The 17,490-nt window shown below is 46.8% G+C and overlaps 2 protein-coding genes across 7 annotated transcripts in view; one reads left to right on the top strand and one right to left on the bottom strand.

Annotated features, from left to right (window-relative positions):
* Positions 1-10,732, top strand: part of ASH2L (ASH2 like, histone lysine methyltransferase complex subunit) — a 15,481-nt gene extending 4,749 nt beyond the window's left edge. Inside the window, exons 1-17 of one of the 4 annotated variants that reach the window (XM_026064435.1) lie at positions 420-489; positions 785-930; positions 1,397-1,542; positions 2,822-2,910; positions 3,294-3,388; positions 3,608-3,703; positions 3,917-4,012; positions 4,278-4,353; positions 5,045-5,062; positions 6,463-6,556; positions 7,004-7,221; positions 7,445-7,612; positions 8,011-8,204; positions 8,605-8,697; positions 8,965-9,063; positions 9,373-9,432; positions 10,026-10,732. In XM_026064435.1, coding sequence (XP_025920220.1) covers positions 2,838-2,910; positions 3,294-3,388; positions 3,608-3,703; positions 3,917-4,012; positions 4,278-4,353; positions 5,045-5,062; positions 6,463-6,556; positions 7,004-7,221; positions 7,445-7,612; positions 8,011-8,204; positions 8,605-8,697; positions 8,965-9,063; positions 9,373-9,432; positions 10,026-10,133 — 1,488 coding nt within the window. In that variant the 5' untranslated portion in view covers positions 420-489; positions 785-930; positions 1,397-1,542; positions 2,822-2,837 and the 3' untranslated portion in view covers positions 10,134-10,732. Of the gene's footprint in view, positions 1-419; positions 490-784; positions 931-1,396; positions 1,543-2,821; positions 2,911-3,293; positions 3,389-3,607; positions 3,704-3,916; positions 4,013-4,277; positions 4,354-5,044; positions 5,063-6,462; positions 6,557-7,003; positions 7,222-7,444; positions 7,613-8,010; positions 8,205-8,604; positions 8,698-8,964; positions 9,064-9,372; positions 9,433-10,025 lie in introns of those variants that run through there. The other 3 variants (XM_026064433.1, XM_026064434.1, XM_026064437.1) reach the window with 3 other exon arrangements.
* On the bottom strand, positions 10,172-17,485 carry STAR (steroidogenic acute regulatory protein). 3 transcript variants are annotated; one of them, XM_026064439.1, is made up of 10 exons: positions 16,386-17,485; positions 15,960-16,173; positions 15,681-15,765; positions 14,208-14,385; positions 13,318-13,431; positions 12,907-13,034; positions 12,668-12,826; positions 11,791-11,975; positions 11,438-11,531; positions 10,172-11,318 (listed from the first exon to the last, which is right to left on the bottom strand). In XM_026064439.1, exons 4-10 carry the CDS (start codon positions 14,269-14,271, stop codon positions 11,214-11,216), a joined length of 849 nt encoding a protein of 282 aa, XP_025920224.1. In that variant the 5' UTR covers positions 14,272-14,385; positions 15,681-15,765; positions 15,960-16,173; positions 16,386-17,485; the 3' UTR covers positions 10,172-11,213. The 3 variants fall into 3 exon arrangements, with proteins under 3 accessions (XP_025920224.1, XP_025920225.1, XP_025920223.1); XM_026064440.1 differs by lacking the exon at positions 15,960-16,173; XM_026064438.1 differs by having other exon boundaries at positions 15,960-17,485.
* Between the last annotated feature and the right edge of the window lie 5 nt (positions 17,486-17,490).

A 17,490-nucleotide genomic window follows, 5' to 3' on the forward strand; every position in this document is an offset into this window, starting at 1 on the left:
CACGCACGCACCCCCCGTTACCCTGGAAACCGTGAGGGTCTCGGGGGGCCCCTCCCCCTCCCCCCGTTACCCTGGAAACCGTGAGGGTCTCGGGGGGGGGCCCTTACCCCCCTCCCTGCCCCCATCCCCCGTTACCCTGGAAACCGTGAGGGTGACGGGGGCCCCTCCCTCCCCGTTACCCTGGAAACCGTGAGGGTGATGGGGGGGGGCACTTGTCCCCCCTCCTCCCCTATCCCCCGTTACCCTGGACACCGTGAGGGTGACGGGGGCCCTTGCCCCCCCCCCCCTTACCCGGGGCTCCCCCTGCCGGGCTCGGGGGGGGGGGTCTCCTCTCCTCGCTGCCCCTGCGGGCCGGGCAGGGCCCCCCCCCCGCGCCGTGGTGGGGGCCCCCCCTCAGGAGCCCGCTCGCGCCCTTGCAGGGGGGACGCCGCCCTGGTGGATGTCACCGCCGCGCTGGAGACGGAGTCTGCCAACGGCAAGGACCCCCTGGTAGGTGCCTGCGGGCTGGCGGGCGCCCCGGCACGGGGTCGGTTCTGGGCCCGGAGGTGCTGTCCGAGCGCGCTGCGCTGCTCTGCGCTGAGCCCGTCGCCTCCGAGCTCGCTTGCCGCTGCCCGCGCTGTAGGTGGAGCGTGTGCCTGTCTCCTGGAGCCAGAAATCCTGCGCTTGAAAGCTGTCAGTGCCTGTTGCGGGTCATTGCCATCTGCAGATAAGGCTTATCCTTGAGATATCTGTTTACCAAGACTGTTAGTCCTCCCCCTTCTCATTTTTTTTTTTTCTCCACTAGCACACTCCCCCACAGCGTATGGAGAATTCTTATTTCATAGCACCCTAGTATCTTTGCATGGATGTCAGGGCTGATGCAATGGCTTAAGATGTTCATGGATTGTACACAGCATAGAAGAAGGCAAAACGTAATATTTTTTTCAGAAGGTAAAATGTTTTTATTTAACAATCAGCTGTCTGACAAAGCATAATGTGTTAGTGGTCTTGGAAAACTGAGGATGTTTATTGGTTCTAAGTCTAAGGTAAATTGAAGACATAGAAAAATAATGTTTATTCATGCTTCAGCTTTGTACTGATATCAAAAAGATATTTATTCAGAAAATGGAAATCTGAAGGACATGTTCCCATGAGTCAAGCCAGAAGGAGTTTCCATCCTGCTGACCTCAGTTTTCGCTGTTTGAAGAACCATTTGTTACAGTTAATGCCCCTATACATCTGACTAGTTGTAATGAACTGAATCTATAAAGTAATTCAGACTTGCTCACAACATGGCCATATGTTGGTTCCCTCTAAATTCTGCTGACCCAATAGGGTTACTGCACAAAACTTCTTTCTTGTCTGATTCGGTCAGTCTTTAAGCCGCTCCAAGTAAGCTGATCTGCTCTGGTTGTAGGAAGGCGCTGGGGACAATTCCGAAGTCTTGGATGCTCAGGCAGGCTCAGTGGATGAAGAGAATGGACGACAGCTTGGAGAGATAGAGCTGCAATGTGGAATTTGTACAAAGTGGTTCACAGCAGACACGTTTGGCATTGACACCACGTATGTAAGCTCTGCCTAATGCTGTCCATGAAACTTTAGTGTCTTCGGGTGTTTGTGGCCCCTGTTCCTTTAATAACAAACCATCACCAATGTACTTGTGTAAATCTGACTGTCAGATGGAAGTTCTGGCTTGCACTATCCTTGTACGCCTCCTCTACATGTCACGTGGTGCTCAAGGCTAGTTAAGAAAAACTGTGCAATTGCTTAAACCTGAGGAAAAGGAAAGTTACAGCATCAGTAACATCCTTGGCCAGTCTGACTGTAATGTTATGTGCACTCATTGAACCTCATACTTTTGTACATCCTTTTAACTAACTGGAGGGTGTTGAGTGTGCTGTTATGTAAGATTTGATTCTTAGTCATGCAAGTGGTCAAGGGAAGAAAGTCTTTCATTAAAAGATTCCATTTCTGAGTTCCTTCAAATCAATGCGTTTTGAAGGGTTGCTACCACATATATTAGATGCTAAATTTAGAATTGGTTTGTATGAGCAAAAATGGAGGTATTGAGAATGACAAGGTCCTTGTCCTTGGGGATTTACAGTGTGGAAACTAGTGTGTTATGTAAATAATAATAAATTTTGCCAAGCACAGCAGGAGGTGTTTACATTTTGTTGTAAGTTTCAATACAAAGTCTTTGTAGAGCCATCAGAAACTGTCCAGAAGGCAGCCTTGGACTGCAGCCTTAGGGCGTTGTTGTTTGGGTTTTTGTTTTTTTTTTTTACTTTTTTATAATCTTGTTTTCCTGTTTTTTTGGTTCTTCTCTTATTTTATTGCCTATAAAAGTTCTTTGAAAAACAAGTGACTTAAGCAGACATTTTCAATTGGCACAAACAAAAACTAAAATCCTCCTGCAAGTGGAAAGTAAATTCAACTTTCTTTCTAGAACCTCTGTGAGACTGGCTTTAGACTTACTGAAAACTTTGACTTGTCTGATTGTATTTTGTCTTTTAAAAAGTACTCTAAGACTTCCCATGTAATTTTAAGCGATTGACTCGGGTGGAACTTCTTGTTCAGAGCTCAGTTGCTCTCAGGTTATTTTGTGGAATGAATTTCAGGACTTGCCTAAAACAAAAAGGTGATGCCTAGCTTGCTTAGGTTTTTCCCAAGAGCTTTCTGGCTTTTGTTGATGCCAGTGATTAAGTTAATTATTTGAAGGAAATGTCATGAAACTTTTTTTTTTTTTTGAGCGGGGGAAGGGAGAGAGAATAATCAATTTCTTACTCTGATGCGATAGGAAAGCTGTACATCACAACTTACAAATCAGTATGCTGTTTTCCAGATCATGTCTGCCTTTCATGACCAACTACAGTTTCCATTGCAATGTTTGCCATCATAGTGGGAACACATATTTCTTAAGAAAACAAGCAAGTAAGTGTAAAAGCACACTCATTGAAACTTTGAAAAATAATCCTAGAGGTTTCATTTCCATTTTGTCTAAAGTCTGTGGGAGGGTCTGCTGAAGCTTTGCAAAAATGACAAAAGAAATTAGCAACAAACATGCAGCTTTTTCTAAAAATGTATTGCCATTTTGCTATGAACTTCTTAAAATGGCAGAAATACTCTTTTTAGTCCGGGCTTCTGATTTAAAACAGAACTTGTATTAGTTTTAGCATCCATACTGTCTTGGGTAATGGTATGTTTTTAGTATTCAGTGTGTGTTTAGGGTGTACCCCCACACTGTACAGTGCGTGTGTATCTGATCTTCCCCATGAACAGTGTAACTTGAGCTTTGGTATATTTTTGTTTTTAAGATCTCAAGGAAATGTGCCTTAGTGCTCTGGCCAACTTAACATGGCAGTCAAGGACACAGGATGAGCACCCAAAAACTATGTTCTCGAAAGATAAGGTATGGCTGTTATGAAAATGGTCACAGATTAAAGGAAATTCTGATTTCACTAAAGAGCAAGATCAAACAAATATTGGCAGTGTGACTTTTAGTCACTAGCACTTAGAGATACATTAAAATGATGCAACAACTCAGTGTGAAAGGCCTCATGACTAAAGTTGCTTTGTATCTGATCAAAAGACCCACATTGTTTAGACTCGATTTTTATTTTTTTAACAGGATATTATCCCATTCATCGATAAATATTGGGAGTGTATGACAACAAGACAGAGACCTGGAAAGATGACTTGGCCTAATAATATTGTCAAAACTATGGTAAGTAATTGGAGTTAAATTTGAGGAGGATTTTCCATGAATGATTCATTCTTACCTGCTGTTGTCTAGACTTAAAGCTAAATGGTGAAGATCTTAATGCCTCCTTCTGCAGCTTCCAGCGTAGTTGATATACATAGTACATATTATGTTTTAGCCTCTTGTGAAGAACTTTATGTGATCTTCTCCTATGTAACTTGAACTCTTCTGTTTCAGTGTAAAGAAAGAGATGTATTCTTGGTGAAAGAACATCCAGACCCAGGGAGTAAGGACCCAGAAGAAGATTACCCAAAGTTTGGACTTCTAGACCAAGTATGTAATTAGAAATGCAAGGAAAGTGCACTGTGGGGATTTGGCTGGGAGGGTTCTTTTTGCATTGTATTGTGGTGACTTATGCTCCAGTGAATAAGCAAAAATTGACCAAGGCGCAGAGCAAGGTTGTGATCTTGTGTTGTGCTAAGCGATGTCTTGGAGCACTCCAATGCCTGGAAGTCCTCAAAAGTGGAAGTGTTGTGTTCTGGCTTTGAGTGGTAAGTTTGGCTGAGCCTGTATGTTTATTTGTTTGTTTATTTTTCAGGATCTCGCCAATATTGGTCCAGCATATGATAACCAGAAGCAGAACAATGCTGTATCCACAAGTGGAAGCTTAAATGGCAAGTTCTTTAATTAGGCATTTTTTTGAATATTCGGAACTAACCTGTATTCCCAGTCTTACACCTGGGCATCTGTGCAGCTTCATCAGTTGAGATCCTACAGTTAATAAGCTCAGTTCACAAACAGATTTGTCTTTGTGTTCAAAACATGCTGAGCCACTCGCCTTACTTTTGCTATAGAGATAGATTGATTTTACCTTATTGTAGATGTTCAGCTTTATTCTTTTAGGTGGCCAGCTTAATCAGATGCATGCAAGAAAGCTGAGCTCTTCAGTTTTCTTCCACAATGATTTTAATTTATGTACTTGTATTACTCAGTTTCCTCTTTTCCTCCCTCTGAGATTTGAAAGTGATAAGGGAAAGTATATATATTATATTTCCCTAAAATAGCTGTTTGCATTTTACTGTTATTCCTCTTTGTGAAGCAATAGTTATGATAAGTTTGCCTAGCTCATTAAAATTATTTTACCAAGCTAGTAATGCTAACTATCAAATGGATTTCTTTGTGCACAAGGCTACATCGTTTCTTATAAAATACATATTGAATTAGTACCTAAAAAGAGGTATTTTGGTCTTTTTAAAAATAAGGTATAGGTGTCTAAGACTACACTGTCTCCATTTCATGTACTGGTTGTTTTTCTTTAATTACTAAAAGTTTGGCAAATACATGGTGCCACTTCTGTTCTTACAGGTGGAGCCTCTTTGGGAGGTGAATATTTGCCTTTCAGCTTCTAAAACTTAAGTATTAATGTGGTTTGGAAAGCTTTTTTGCTCAATTGTCTTAGAAGCTAAAGTCAATTAAAAATCAAAAGTGTGTCCTGCTGTGATTGCAATAATACTTTAATACAAAACAACAATTTCACTTTTTAAAGTTTAGCAATTGGAAGCTTTTGATTTATCATATTCTGCCTCACTTGACTGGTTTAAAATTTTGTTCTCAGTTAAGTTAGTTTTTACTTTGTGGGATTTAACCTGATATTATTACAGTCTCAAAGTAATTTTAAATCTTAATGCCTAAATAAGTGGTCTGAATCTATAAACTCCTATGATATTCTGACTGATTAAATACGTAAGTGGTGACAAACAGGAGAATCTAAACATTTGTCTGTACTAAACCTAGCAAGTGCAGTTTAGATTGTCATGTTTGTGCAGAATATGGTATTCCTTCAAAGGTCTGAATCCCTTACACTGCAAGAGGAATGCTGATAATTTAAAAGCGTGCTGTATTCCGAGTTACAACATATATGCAGTGCATAAAGGTGTTTATCTACAGTACATTGCTTTGTTGTTTTCCTTGTAAATCATTAGTAAGCTTTTTGAAATTGTTTATTCATTATATCATTACATTATTTAATATGTTAAAAAATTAATACTGATATATTAGTTTGATGTAATTTGATATGTAGTTTGTCCTATACCGTGGTTTGTTTATGAGTAAAAATTGGGTGCTGTAATATGAAGTGTCATGCTCTTCATACTTTAAATAACAGTAATAATTTAGTAATACTGAAGAGAAACACCTCTATTGCTTTTCATTTTTCCCATCTTAGGAGTATTTTATTTTATAGATTGAAAATTAATGTTAAGTGCTTATTGCTAATGCAGGTATTGGTGTCAAAGTGCTTCTCCAGCATAGTGGGTGTTGATGGGATGACAGCTTTGCTTAAAATCAGATAATGTATACTGTAGGCTGGGTTTTCTGCTACTTCTTGCAAAAACGAATTTGAACTGTGAGACTGGAATCTCCATGAAAGCAAACGATAATGCTTTCAAACCAGATCCCAATGCTGCTATTTGTAGATCTTCTGATGAGAGAGAGGGAGAGAGGAGAGTCATAATTCTCATCCTAAAAGCTTGAGTTGAGCTCATTTAGTTGATAAATCTCACTTAACTTCTAAACTATAAAATTTCAGGAGCTGCCTAGAAGCTGCAAATAAGTTCTAGTTTTTCCTATGCTTTCTATAAAGTGTTTCAAATATAAATATGTACATGAGCTAATGAACCGATTTAAATTTGGCTTCTTCTGCCCCTTTCTATTTGTGGAGATTCCATGTTCACAGACACTCTCTGATCATCAGTTGCTTAATAAGCAGTGATCTCTGTTTTAAGGGGGAATTGCTGCAGGAGGCAGTGGGAAAGGAAGGGGAGCGAAACGCAAGCAGCAAGATGGTGGGACCACAGGAACAGCCAAGAAAACCAGAAGGTAATGGGAAAGAGCTGAAAAGGTTGACATAGTGACACAGTGATGAGCATGAGCACCTCATACGATACAATTTTGTATACATCTCATCCAGTACATCAGACAATCTGTTGCATGCTAGTCAGAGGGGGCAGCTGTAGATTTAATGCCCTAAGATGCCTCCCATCTGTCTCTGCCCTTGCTGGATTTATGGGGAATCATAACGTACAAGGATTATGGTATTTATATGTCATATGCTAGAAATTCTTTTAAATAAAGTATATGCTCACTTCACACTGACTCTTTGAAAAGCTAAGTGCTATGCAGGCCATGAGCACTGCAGGTACATCTCTGTAGCAGGTTGTACTGGGTTGACTTTGGTGCAGAACTTGAACTCTGTCCCCTAGGGACTCCTTGTAACTGTGTCATAGCCACCATGAGATGCCAAACTGTTGTTTTTGTGCTTCACAGTGACCCGTTGTTTTCTGCTCAGCGCTTACCTCCTCATGGTTATCCTTTGGAACACCCCTTTAATAAAGATGGATATCGTTACATCTTGGCTGAGCCTGACCCCCATGCACCTGACCCAGAAAAATTGGAGCTAGACTGTTGGGCGGGAAAGCCTATTCCTGGGGACCTCTACAGAGCCTGCCTCTATGAACGAGTCCTCCTAGCCCTGCATGACCGAGGTACAAAGCTTGCTAATCATACGCAAGTTGGATAGCCAGCCCTTCTTATGAGGGGGTCATCTACTGTAACCTCACTTTACCAGTCATTGAAGTTTGAAACGTAATTACTTAAAAGAGGTGCAAATGTTAAATCCACTTCTGTATGTTCACTTGCCTTTTTACATCACTGCATGTTAAAAATCACAGACACACTGCTCATATCCTCTTCTCTCATCTCCTACAGCTCCTCAGTTAAAGATTTCTGATGACAGGCTGACTGTTATAGGTGAGAAGGGCTATTCAATGGTACGAGCCTCACATGGAGTGCGGAAAGGAGCGTGGTACTTTGAAATATCCATGGATGAGATGCCTCCAGACACAGCTGCCAGATTAGGCTGGTCACAGCCACTAGGTAAATAATTCTTTCCCAAATACCCATTAGCAGGCATTGGATTCCTGACTGGTTCCTACAGACTTTTTTTTTTTCCTTCCCCCTCCAGTAATTTAGACCTCAAAAGAGTAAGTAATGTACGGTTTGCTCATTTCTTCACCCCTTTACCTTGTGGAAAACTTTTTGCAGGTACTGTAAACTGTAGATCTGCAGTACTGGTGGATCCTTTATGCTGTTGCATGCTTGGCCTTGCTTATCACTTTAGTCAAGGTCTTTGTGCTAATGGCAGTAGTATTTCTAAACTGAAAGCTTTTTTTCTTCCAAGACTTGAACTAGGGCATACAGAAATGTTTAGTGTTTAGAGGTGTTCCTGTTACACTGTGACACAATCAATCACGAAGAAACATTGGTTTCTACAGGGAACCTCCAGGCACCTCTGGGATATGACAAGTTCAGCTACTCCTGGCGCAGCAAAAAGGGAACAAAGTTTCATCAGTCAATAGGCAAACACTATTCAGCTGGCTACGGACAGGGTGATATACTGGGATTTTACATCAGTCTTCCTGAAGACACTGAGACTGCTAAATCGCTGCCTGATACTTACAAAGATAAGGTGAGATGTGCAGGTCACTGACTGGTTAAATGTTGGCTGTGTTGACTAGGGGAAAAGAGATTGCTCTAGCCTCATTCTTGCCTGTTGAGTGCATCCTACCCCTGCATACTACTGTGGTACACAGTGAAGAAGAACATCATTGCTCTTGGGAAAACAAAATATCCCCCACCCAGTGAATCTGTAAGGGAGGACTGCATGGACTACTGACTGAGCTTATCCAGCTCTTGTTTCATCTGCTGGTTCCCATTTGAGATGTGTGAATCACTCTTCATGGGTACTCTGACACAGCAGGCATGCCTTTCCCAGAGCAGGGCACCCTTGTTTGCCACTCTTTCTTAGTCTGAGAAAACTGTTACCTTTAGTGACATATTTCTGAAGTGGTTATTTCCTAACATTTCAGGCTTTGATCAAATTTAAAAGCTACTTGTACTTTGAGGAAAAAGATTTTGTGGACAAAGCAGAGAAGAGCCTAAAGCAAGCACCTGGAAGCCAAGTAAGTTAAGTGGTGGGAGGCAGCATGGGAGGATGACAAAAAAATTGAAATGTTCTTACAAAAACTAGTAAATCTATGCAAGCAAAGGGTGCAGCTAAGTTATATATTTCTTGCTGTCATTTAAATACTTAAAAATGTCTGGCATGTTGTAGAAGGGCAGTACTTATCTTCTGGGGCATGTTTATAAGCTACATATTGAAGATAACTTTGACCTCACTTGTTCATTACAACTGATCATTAGTGGAAAAACTTTATTTTACTTTTCAGATAATCTTCTTCAAAAATGGTGCCAGCCAAGGTGTTGCCTTTAAAGACATTTTTGAAGGAGTTTATTTTCCTGCTATTTCTTTATACAAAGGCTGCACGGTATGTAACATACTACAATTGTAGTCTTAGGAATTACCTTTGAAAGTAGTGCATAGGCTATGGGTGCTCTGGGACTGCGTCAAGCAAACCTGGTTATTTTAGCAAAATGATTCTGGAATGATATGATTGTTCACTTGTGTGATTTATCAAACCACTGAAGGAATGCTGTTCTTTCATGCAAAGGGTGTTTGTTCATGTGTTCTTGCACTAGGTGCACTTAAGCTCAGGGATGTGGGGGGATGAGGACAGAAGGAATAACAATTAATTTTCCCTGCATTCGCTATCTAATGCCAAGCATGTCTTTCATAGGTTTCTATAAACTTTGGACCGTATTTCAAGTATCCCCCTAGAGACATCACTTACCGTCCAGTAAGTAATAACTCAAGTTGCTCTCTCAACCACCTTTCATTTAAAATCCATGAGGCTATCACAAAGAAGGGAAAATTTGACATAGTTGGGGGGGGTGGAGGGGGATGGGATTTGATTTATACAAACCCTGTTTGTCGTCTTTATATAATTTTATATAAATACACTGTCCAGCTCCAAATAGAATACTAAAGGAAGGAATGTATTTTAAATCATGAGAAGGTAAGGACAGATTTTAAACAATACATACTAAGCTGCCTTGTGTCAGAGAATAAGAAATTTAGACAGAATTTTGATGCTAACTGAATATTAGGCTTTAGACCCTTAAGACCCTGTTGTTCAGGCCGATGATAACTTTGAACTAGTACAACAGGGCTGAATGCTTCCTTAAGGAAACAGTATTTTTTTTTTTCCCCCCACTAGATGTTTTTAGAAGGGAAGCACTCCTTGGATATATCCATCACTGCACAACAGTGGGATAGTGCTACCTGTGCAGCAAACAATGTTGTTTAACAAGGCTATCTAGAATTTCACTCTTTTTCCCTAATGCTGTATTTCTCATGAATCCAGCTAACTTTTGTTTCCTCCCTTTGCAGATGAGTGACATGGGATGGGGTGCTGTTGTAGAACACACACTGGCAGATGTACTGTATCATGTAGAGACAGAAGTTGATGGAAGACGAAGCCCACCCTGGGAGCCTTAAAGAGGAGTAGGTACAGAACAAAAATGACACAGTGGACATCAAATCAAGTGTTTTTTATTCTAGAGGAATGTGCATCACTTGGAACAATCTGTCAAAGAAAAATATGATGAAGCCAGTTCAGCTCCTCCTGATAGCAGGTGTTTAGTGCACTCAGGCGTTATGTTTATGTATTGAACCTGCTGAAGATTCATGTTCTACCACTACGCTGGAGTCAAGTGAATGCAGTTCTAGTATGTATTGTGCTATTTGTGGGCATCTCTTGGAGTCTTCAGCTAGCTGAAGTAAGTTACTGAAGAAGCAACTGTTTGTGTTGAGATAGATAACTTCTCATTTGGTGTGCCCAGGTTGTAAAAGTCATTTGTTCAGTGAGAGCAGGCTGCAGTTGGACCCACCTGCTTCATAGTACACTTGCAGAAGCAACACTGACACTTCTGCTCAACTGTGCTTGGCTAATTGTAAACAGCTTCCATCCAGAAGGATTGTGTTGTAGCAAGACTACTGCATGTAAGACTGAGGTTTGGGCAGAAGCCCAGAACTTTTTTTTTTTATACACATAAAACTGGTTTCCAGTTTCAAATAAAGCCTTTCTTTAAAACCAATACAGTTTTGTGACTTGAGTTAGATTTTGTTATGAACTACACTTCAGAAAAACAATAAAAGTAGCTACTGCTTAATCTCCCTCTAGCTAACCACATACATATAAAGCAATGGGCAGGAGACCCTGTAAAAACTTTTCAGTGGTGATCATTGACGAGCTTGAATAAATATTAAATACAAGTCTGTACAGGAAAATAAGTTAGAGCAGCTCTACTTGTGGGGAGGGAAGGGGGATAAAATTTAGGTTAAGTCCTGCGTTTCTGCACTGGGCATGTGTGGGCTCCAGCTACTACCTCAGGCTCTGAGACTTTCTCCCCCTGCCCCCCTCAACAATTTTTTTTAATATTAAGACCTTTCTTAATGTAAGGCCTGATTTCACAGGCTAGAATTACAATCAATCAGTCTGTAATTAGGTAAGAGCCATATTTTACCACTGAACAAAGCATTAAAACATTAGTCCATGCACACTGGAATTGGGTGCAGTCAGCAGTTTGTGATGGTCTGGGCCAGGCGCTCACGAAGATGATTGGCAAAGTCTACCTGCGTCTGGGAGAGTACCTGGTTGATTATTGTCTTCGGCAGCCACCCCTGGAGAGGAGCAGATAAGGGTCAATCAGATGAAGTTTGAGGCAAATGCCCTTTCCAGAATTCCTCCAAACTAAAAATTTTTAATGAAATAATAGTTGATAGTTCAATGCAGAACTTACCTTTAGGTCAATACTGAGAAGCCATGTTAACTTGGTTTGTGAAGGATTTCCAGGCAGTGGACGCAGGATCATACAAGTGGGACCGTTCTCAGCTCTGTAGAGGGACAGAAGTGCACATGTTAAGAACAAGTGTGACTTAATTGCATCGCTCTATACCACAACTGCTCCAGTGTTTTCCTAACTATTTGCCTGAAGGCCTTAGTTTGTGTTTTAACAAAGTAGCAGAATTAAACCAACTTTAAGCTCATAAACTATCAAATTTACATACTAGCTTTAGGAAATGAAACATCCCTATATGCAAACTCTGTACTCACTTTGGATTTCTCTCATGAGGGGGAAAAAAGGTAACTTACCTTATAAATCCTTTTTGTTCTGGCATAGCTCCATATTTTGTAGACATCCCAGCCAGGACGCAGGTGGAACCACGTCTCTTAGAACACCGGACACTGACAAAGTCCCGTGGTCCAACAATGTTACCTGGGGGAGCGGCTGCTTTCTCGTGGGTGATCACTGTGTCTTTTCCAATCTTCTGAAGAATCTGGACAGTTGTAAAGTTACATCAACTCTTGCACTATTTATCGCAAAAGTGGCTTCAGTTAGCTAAAAGTAACAGCTTCCATTTTACTTTGATTACTGCACGTCCTAGCATACATTCCAATACATCCTCTTATTGTAAAACCCACAATACAATTTTTCTTAACATAAGCAATGCCTGTTTCACTCCAGAATATCTATCTCTAGTATTTAACACCTGAAGAAAGAATATATTTCTCTTGATGCTTCCCTTGCTATTCCACAGCTTGTTCTTGAAACAAGATGCTCTTCCCTGCACATTGGGATACTGTGCTATTTCTTTTTCAATAATTGTACAAACTTAACAACCCAGAGCTGGATTGTTACTTTGCAGTGAAATACATATGCATTTCCTACAGAAAAAGGAACTCACAATCCTCCAGCTGCTAAAGACATTCACTTCTGCTGATGCAGCAATGTGATTACTGCAAAACAAGCTTTAGATCAGCATAAAAAATAGGCAAGATAAAAGTGTGGCTCATCCATTTCTAAAGGAATGGAACGGATGGAGAAATGTACCCTTGCTGCAATCAGCAAAGTCGTTCTTTGGCCCATGTTAAAGCCATGCTGAGCAATGTATGCACTGAATTTGTGGCTGAGTCAGGTTAAAAGGGAGTTCAACACCCCAGTGAGAATGTGCAGGCATGAATCTCCCACCTTGATTTCTTTGACGTTGGGGTTCCAATCTCCCATCTGCTCCATCTTGTCCACCAGCTCACTGTACACTGTGTCCAGGGGCTGGTCCACCACCACCTCGAGGCGAAACACCTTCCCCACATCTGGGAGCACCTTGCTCAGCACTTTGTCTCCGTTATCCTAGAGAAGGGGAAGGCAGAATTAGTATCGCAGTTCTCTACAGGAGGACAACTTCAGTCTGCTGCAAGCAGAGAACCTACCACCACCGTCTCCGTCTTCCAGCCATCCTGGTCGCCAAGGATGCTGAGCGATTTCTGAAGGGCTTCTTCTCCTTGCTTGATATAAGACATTTCCATCTCACTGAAGGGCTTCTCCTCCAGTCTGGAGCCTGAAAGGGTTTGGACAAAAGGGAGAGTGAGTTTAAGAACGCTGCATAATTGACTAACTGATCATAATACCAGATAAGCCTTATCTAAATCAAATAACCTTTACAGTGCGCAGGGGTCTCTGCAAGTAAGCTCAATTCTCATTGCCTGCGTTCACCATTTGTTTAGCAAAAGCATGGGCTGCGCATCGGCAGGTTTTGGTCTAACCACGGTCTCCTGAGCACCGATCCGTAACAGTCAGCACACGATAGAAAGGGGCAGGATCCCTGTCTGTTTGTCACTTACTGAGCAAGGAGCTTCTTCTGCGAACTTGGTTAATCCACATACTGGGACCCGTGCTGCGGCAGGCTAGCTTACTCAGCTCCTGGCTGATGGCAACTGCAGCTTGTCTCCTCAGACCTGAGAGAAGAGAGCGTGTCACCGAACAGAACCAAGCATTGCACAGCAGAGGATTTGCCATACTTTGCTTTTTTTTTTAAACACATGAAATTAAAAAATCCTTCTTTGCCTCCTTTCACTTGCTACTATTGCTGAAGTCCCTACACACATGTACACAAAGTTTATTGCCGTTAAATTATTATAGAACAGAAGCAGTTCTGTAAAACTCGTTTTACACCAAGTCCAAGCTACAGAGTGCATGGGGACCAGAAGACAGTCTTATAAATGCCAGGGAGCATCATCCTTCTCTGTCTCTGCACAAGGCATGAGAAGGTGCTCAGGAAGGGCCATAGGAAATGGAATACAATAATATAAAACCCCAACAGCCACAGAGGATATTATTCAAGGCTGTTCCTCCCAGAGCTCCAAACAGGAAGGGCAGCTCAGCCGTACGGAGCGAGGTGCCTCTGTAGCACTGTCCGAGACGCTGCCCTGTAGTGCTCCCGAAGCGCAGAGGCATGCTCGGCAGTCAGAAATGCCACAAAATCTTCCCCTTTGACCCCAGAAATATGTCTGGCAGTGAAAAGGAGTCACGAAGCCTTTAACAGACTAAACCCAGGGAGGAAGAGGGCATCGGTCCCGGACAGCATCCCCAGAGACCGCAGCCCCATCAGGCTCGCGCCAGACACCCTGCTACGCGCCCCACGCGCTCGCTGCCCGCCGGGGAGCCGCGCAGACCGCCCGCAGGGCAGAGCGGAGCGGGGCTTTGCCGCCTCGGCGAGCGCCCGCAGCCTCACCGGTCATGTTGCGCAGGTGCCGGTAGGAGATGGCAGCGCAGAGCTTGAACGTGGCGGGCAGCATGTTCCTCCTCCAGCAGCAGCTCTGGTTCGCGGCTCGGGTGCCTCTGTGCCAAGCGCTCCTCTGCCGCAGCCCTCCAGGCGCTCGGCCTTAAATATGCCCGCTGAAGGATGCCGGCTTGTCAGCACAGAGATAAGAGCCATCACTTACGGCAGGCCGGTTCGGGGCCAAGGCCAGACCCATCTCCGCACGCATCTGCCAGGGGTGCAGGTCACCACTGGCGAGTGTGATGAGCAGCTGCAGCCGCATGCGCGCTCGGGCCCCCCACGCTCCGCAGCCGGGCCGGCATCGGGCCAGCACGGGGGGGGACGGAGGGAATCAGCCCCCGAAGCAGAACGAGGGCGGGAGAAGGAGCCGCGGGCTCCCTGCTCAGCTCGTACCCTGATTTCCAGGCGATGCCCCTGCGGGACCGTGCTGAGCGCAGATCCCCCTGCCCGCCCCAGGGCCTGGCTGGCGCGGGGCAGCGTTACCGAGGGGTAAAATGGACGACAGATACCGACGGGCGACGAGATACCAGTGCTTCACACCACTAACATCCGGGAAGAGCCCGCACCGGGCTCAGCCCAACCTCACCCAACAGCTGGGCACAAGAAATCGGGCGGCCGGTCCCCAAACACTAGGGCCAATAACGAGACCAAATCTTTGCAGCAGCGTGTTAAAAGCCAAAGCGCACAGGATGAACCCGGCGCAGCGGGAGGCCAGGAGCTCCCTGGGGTCACCGACACCTACTCGCGTGCCGCAGGAGAGCAGGATTCGCAGGCGAGCGCGAGGGCTGCGTACCACTGGGGAGCATCGCTGATGCTTTCGGAGTGTTAGGTGAACGAGTGCGCTTTAGGCAGCGCGCAGCCCTCCCCGCCGCCCCGCACAGGACCATGCTAACGCGGCTGCTCTTCAGGACCTCGCAGAGCAGCAGATGGTCCGGACGGTCCCGGGGAGCGCAGCCAACCCAAAGGGCTCCCCAGGCCCCCAGGGCTGCTCGCCAGAGCCCCCCGTCCCCGAACGCAGCGACGGGAGCGATGGGGAAGCCCCCATATCTCCCGCAGAGGTCGGATTATCTCCGGGCAGGCTGGGAGCGGTGGACAACGACAGCGCGGCGATAACACTCAAGGATGAAATGACATTTCTCGGATGAGTTACGGCCCGGGAGACAAACGCTCCTGAGCACCCGTGAATCACCAGCTGCTTCCTTTGACGTCAACCCTCGCACCCTCCTGCGGGGAGCCTGACCTTCCTCCCCGCTGTTGCAACAACTTGGCCAAGGGGGAGGTCAGCCGCTGGCGGCGCTCGCCGGCCCCGGGCAGCGCAGGCAAAGGCTGCCCGCGCTCCCCCGGCCCGGCCCCTCGCTTCCCAGCCGACCGGCAAAACCGAGCGAGACGCAGGCGACGGCGTCCGAGGGCCGTTTTCGGCCTTACCTGCGGTGCCGGAGTCGCCCTGCCGCGCCGGGCCCCTCTGCCGCCAGTGCGGCTCCTCTCCCGCCGCTGGCCGCGCGCCGAGAGCCTGCAAACGCGGGTGTTATGAGCAAACGGCGTTTTCCAGCAATGCATCTCGCATTTAGGGGGGGCAATAAACGTGATTAGGTGGAGGTGCCGGCGGGATGAGGAGGAAGCCAGAAGGGCTGCTGCCTCCGCGGGTTGTTTTTTAGGGAAAATTCCCCACCCTGAACTCCCGGCGGCAGCACCTGCTCCACGCACCAGGCCTGCATTCCCGCTCGGCACCTGGCAGCCTCCGAGCGCGCGAGGCGCATGTGCTTCCTGGGACATCGTCCGTCCGTCCGTCCGCCGCGGCCAGGCCCCCCGGACCTGCCTCCCCGCCGGCACGGGGCCTCCGGCCGTAACGTGGCAGGGACTGCTGCTGCCCGGCACGGAGCCAGCGCCGCCGGGCACAAGGCCTCCGCGCAAGGACGCGCTTTTGTTTTCGAGAAGAACCAAAACAGCCCGGGCAGAGCCGCCCCTTCGGCCCCACGCGCAAGGGTTTGGGGCCCGAGGGGGTGCCCGGGGGCTCCCGGCCCCGCTGCGAGGTGCCAAGCCCCCAGCCCCGGGCGGCTCCCGAAGCCGGAGAGGGGGAAGAGGAGGGCGGCCCCGCGCCAGATCCGTGCCCTGCTCCGTGGGGATGCTCACCGACTCGCCTCGCGTCCGTGCTGCTCCGACCGCCGCCGCGGGGACGTTCCCGGGGTGTCCCGGCTGCTGCTGCCGCGCTCGCCTGCTCCGTCCGTCCATCCGTCCGTCCGTCCGTCTGCCGTGCCGCAAGGAGGAGACAGCCACTCCAGCCCGCCAGAGCTGGCGCTGGGCACAGCTCTTCTCCTGCTCCGCAAAACTCCCCTCCAGGAAGGGGCCAAGGAAGCTCCGTGCGGAGCCGGGAACCCAGCGGGGCTCGCGGCCGCCACTGCTCTCACCCGCCCGCCCGCGAGCCGCAGGAGCAGGGCCGGGGCGCCGGGCACGGGCAGAAACGCCACGGGCAGAGCCGGCCAGGCGCCCACGGCCCCGCGCCGGCACCCAGCACCTCCCACCGCCCGCGGCCCTGCGGCAGGAGGGAGGGAAACGCCACGGGGTCGCGCTCCGCAGCAAGCACAGCCCTCCGCGACCCGGAGCCGCGTCGACGCTCCCCCGTAAAACACCCACCGCGTCTCCGTGCAAAGTCACCACGGGGCTCGGTTTGCAGCTTTTAGCTTAAAAATGTACATCCAGGCACTCAACATACAAATATTTACAACTGTTTACAAATGTACAAAACCAAATCAAATGTAAACCAAATGCGCTGGAAACAGATTTACAGTATTTAGAAAAAATACCGACGAAACCCAAAACACCCCGAAGCACGTTAACACAGAGGAGAATACAAAAATAAAAGGTGTCTGTGCAAGGGGAAGCTCGGGTCGGCGCGGGGACCCCGGCCCCTGCGGACCTTGGCGTCGCGGGGCCACTGCTAGCGCTGCCACTTGCACACCCACGTGTGCTCTGCCCCTCGCACGCCCAGCCCCACGGGCACCAGCTGCCTCCCTTGCACACCCGTAAATGCTGCGCTTCACCCCCAGCCCCACGTGCACTGGCACCCACGTGCGCTGCCCCTTGCACACCCATGCATGCTGCCCCTTGCACACCCCCGTGTGCTCTCTGCCCCTTGCACACCTGTCTATGCTGTCCCAGCACACTCACATGCGCTCTCTGCCCCTTGCACACCCAGCCCCACATGCAGTTTGCCCCCTGCACATCTATGTGCATCGCC

Source organism: Apteryx rowi, unplaced genomic scaffold, assembly GCF_003343035.1.
Source record: "Apteryx rowi isolate R43461 unplaced genomic scaffold, aptRow1 scaffold_217, whole genome shotgun sequence".
In the NCBI taxonomy this organism is placed as follows: domain Eukaryota; kingdom Metazoa; phylum Chordata; class Aves; order Apterygiformes; family Apterygidae; genus Apteryx; species Apteryx rowi.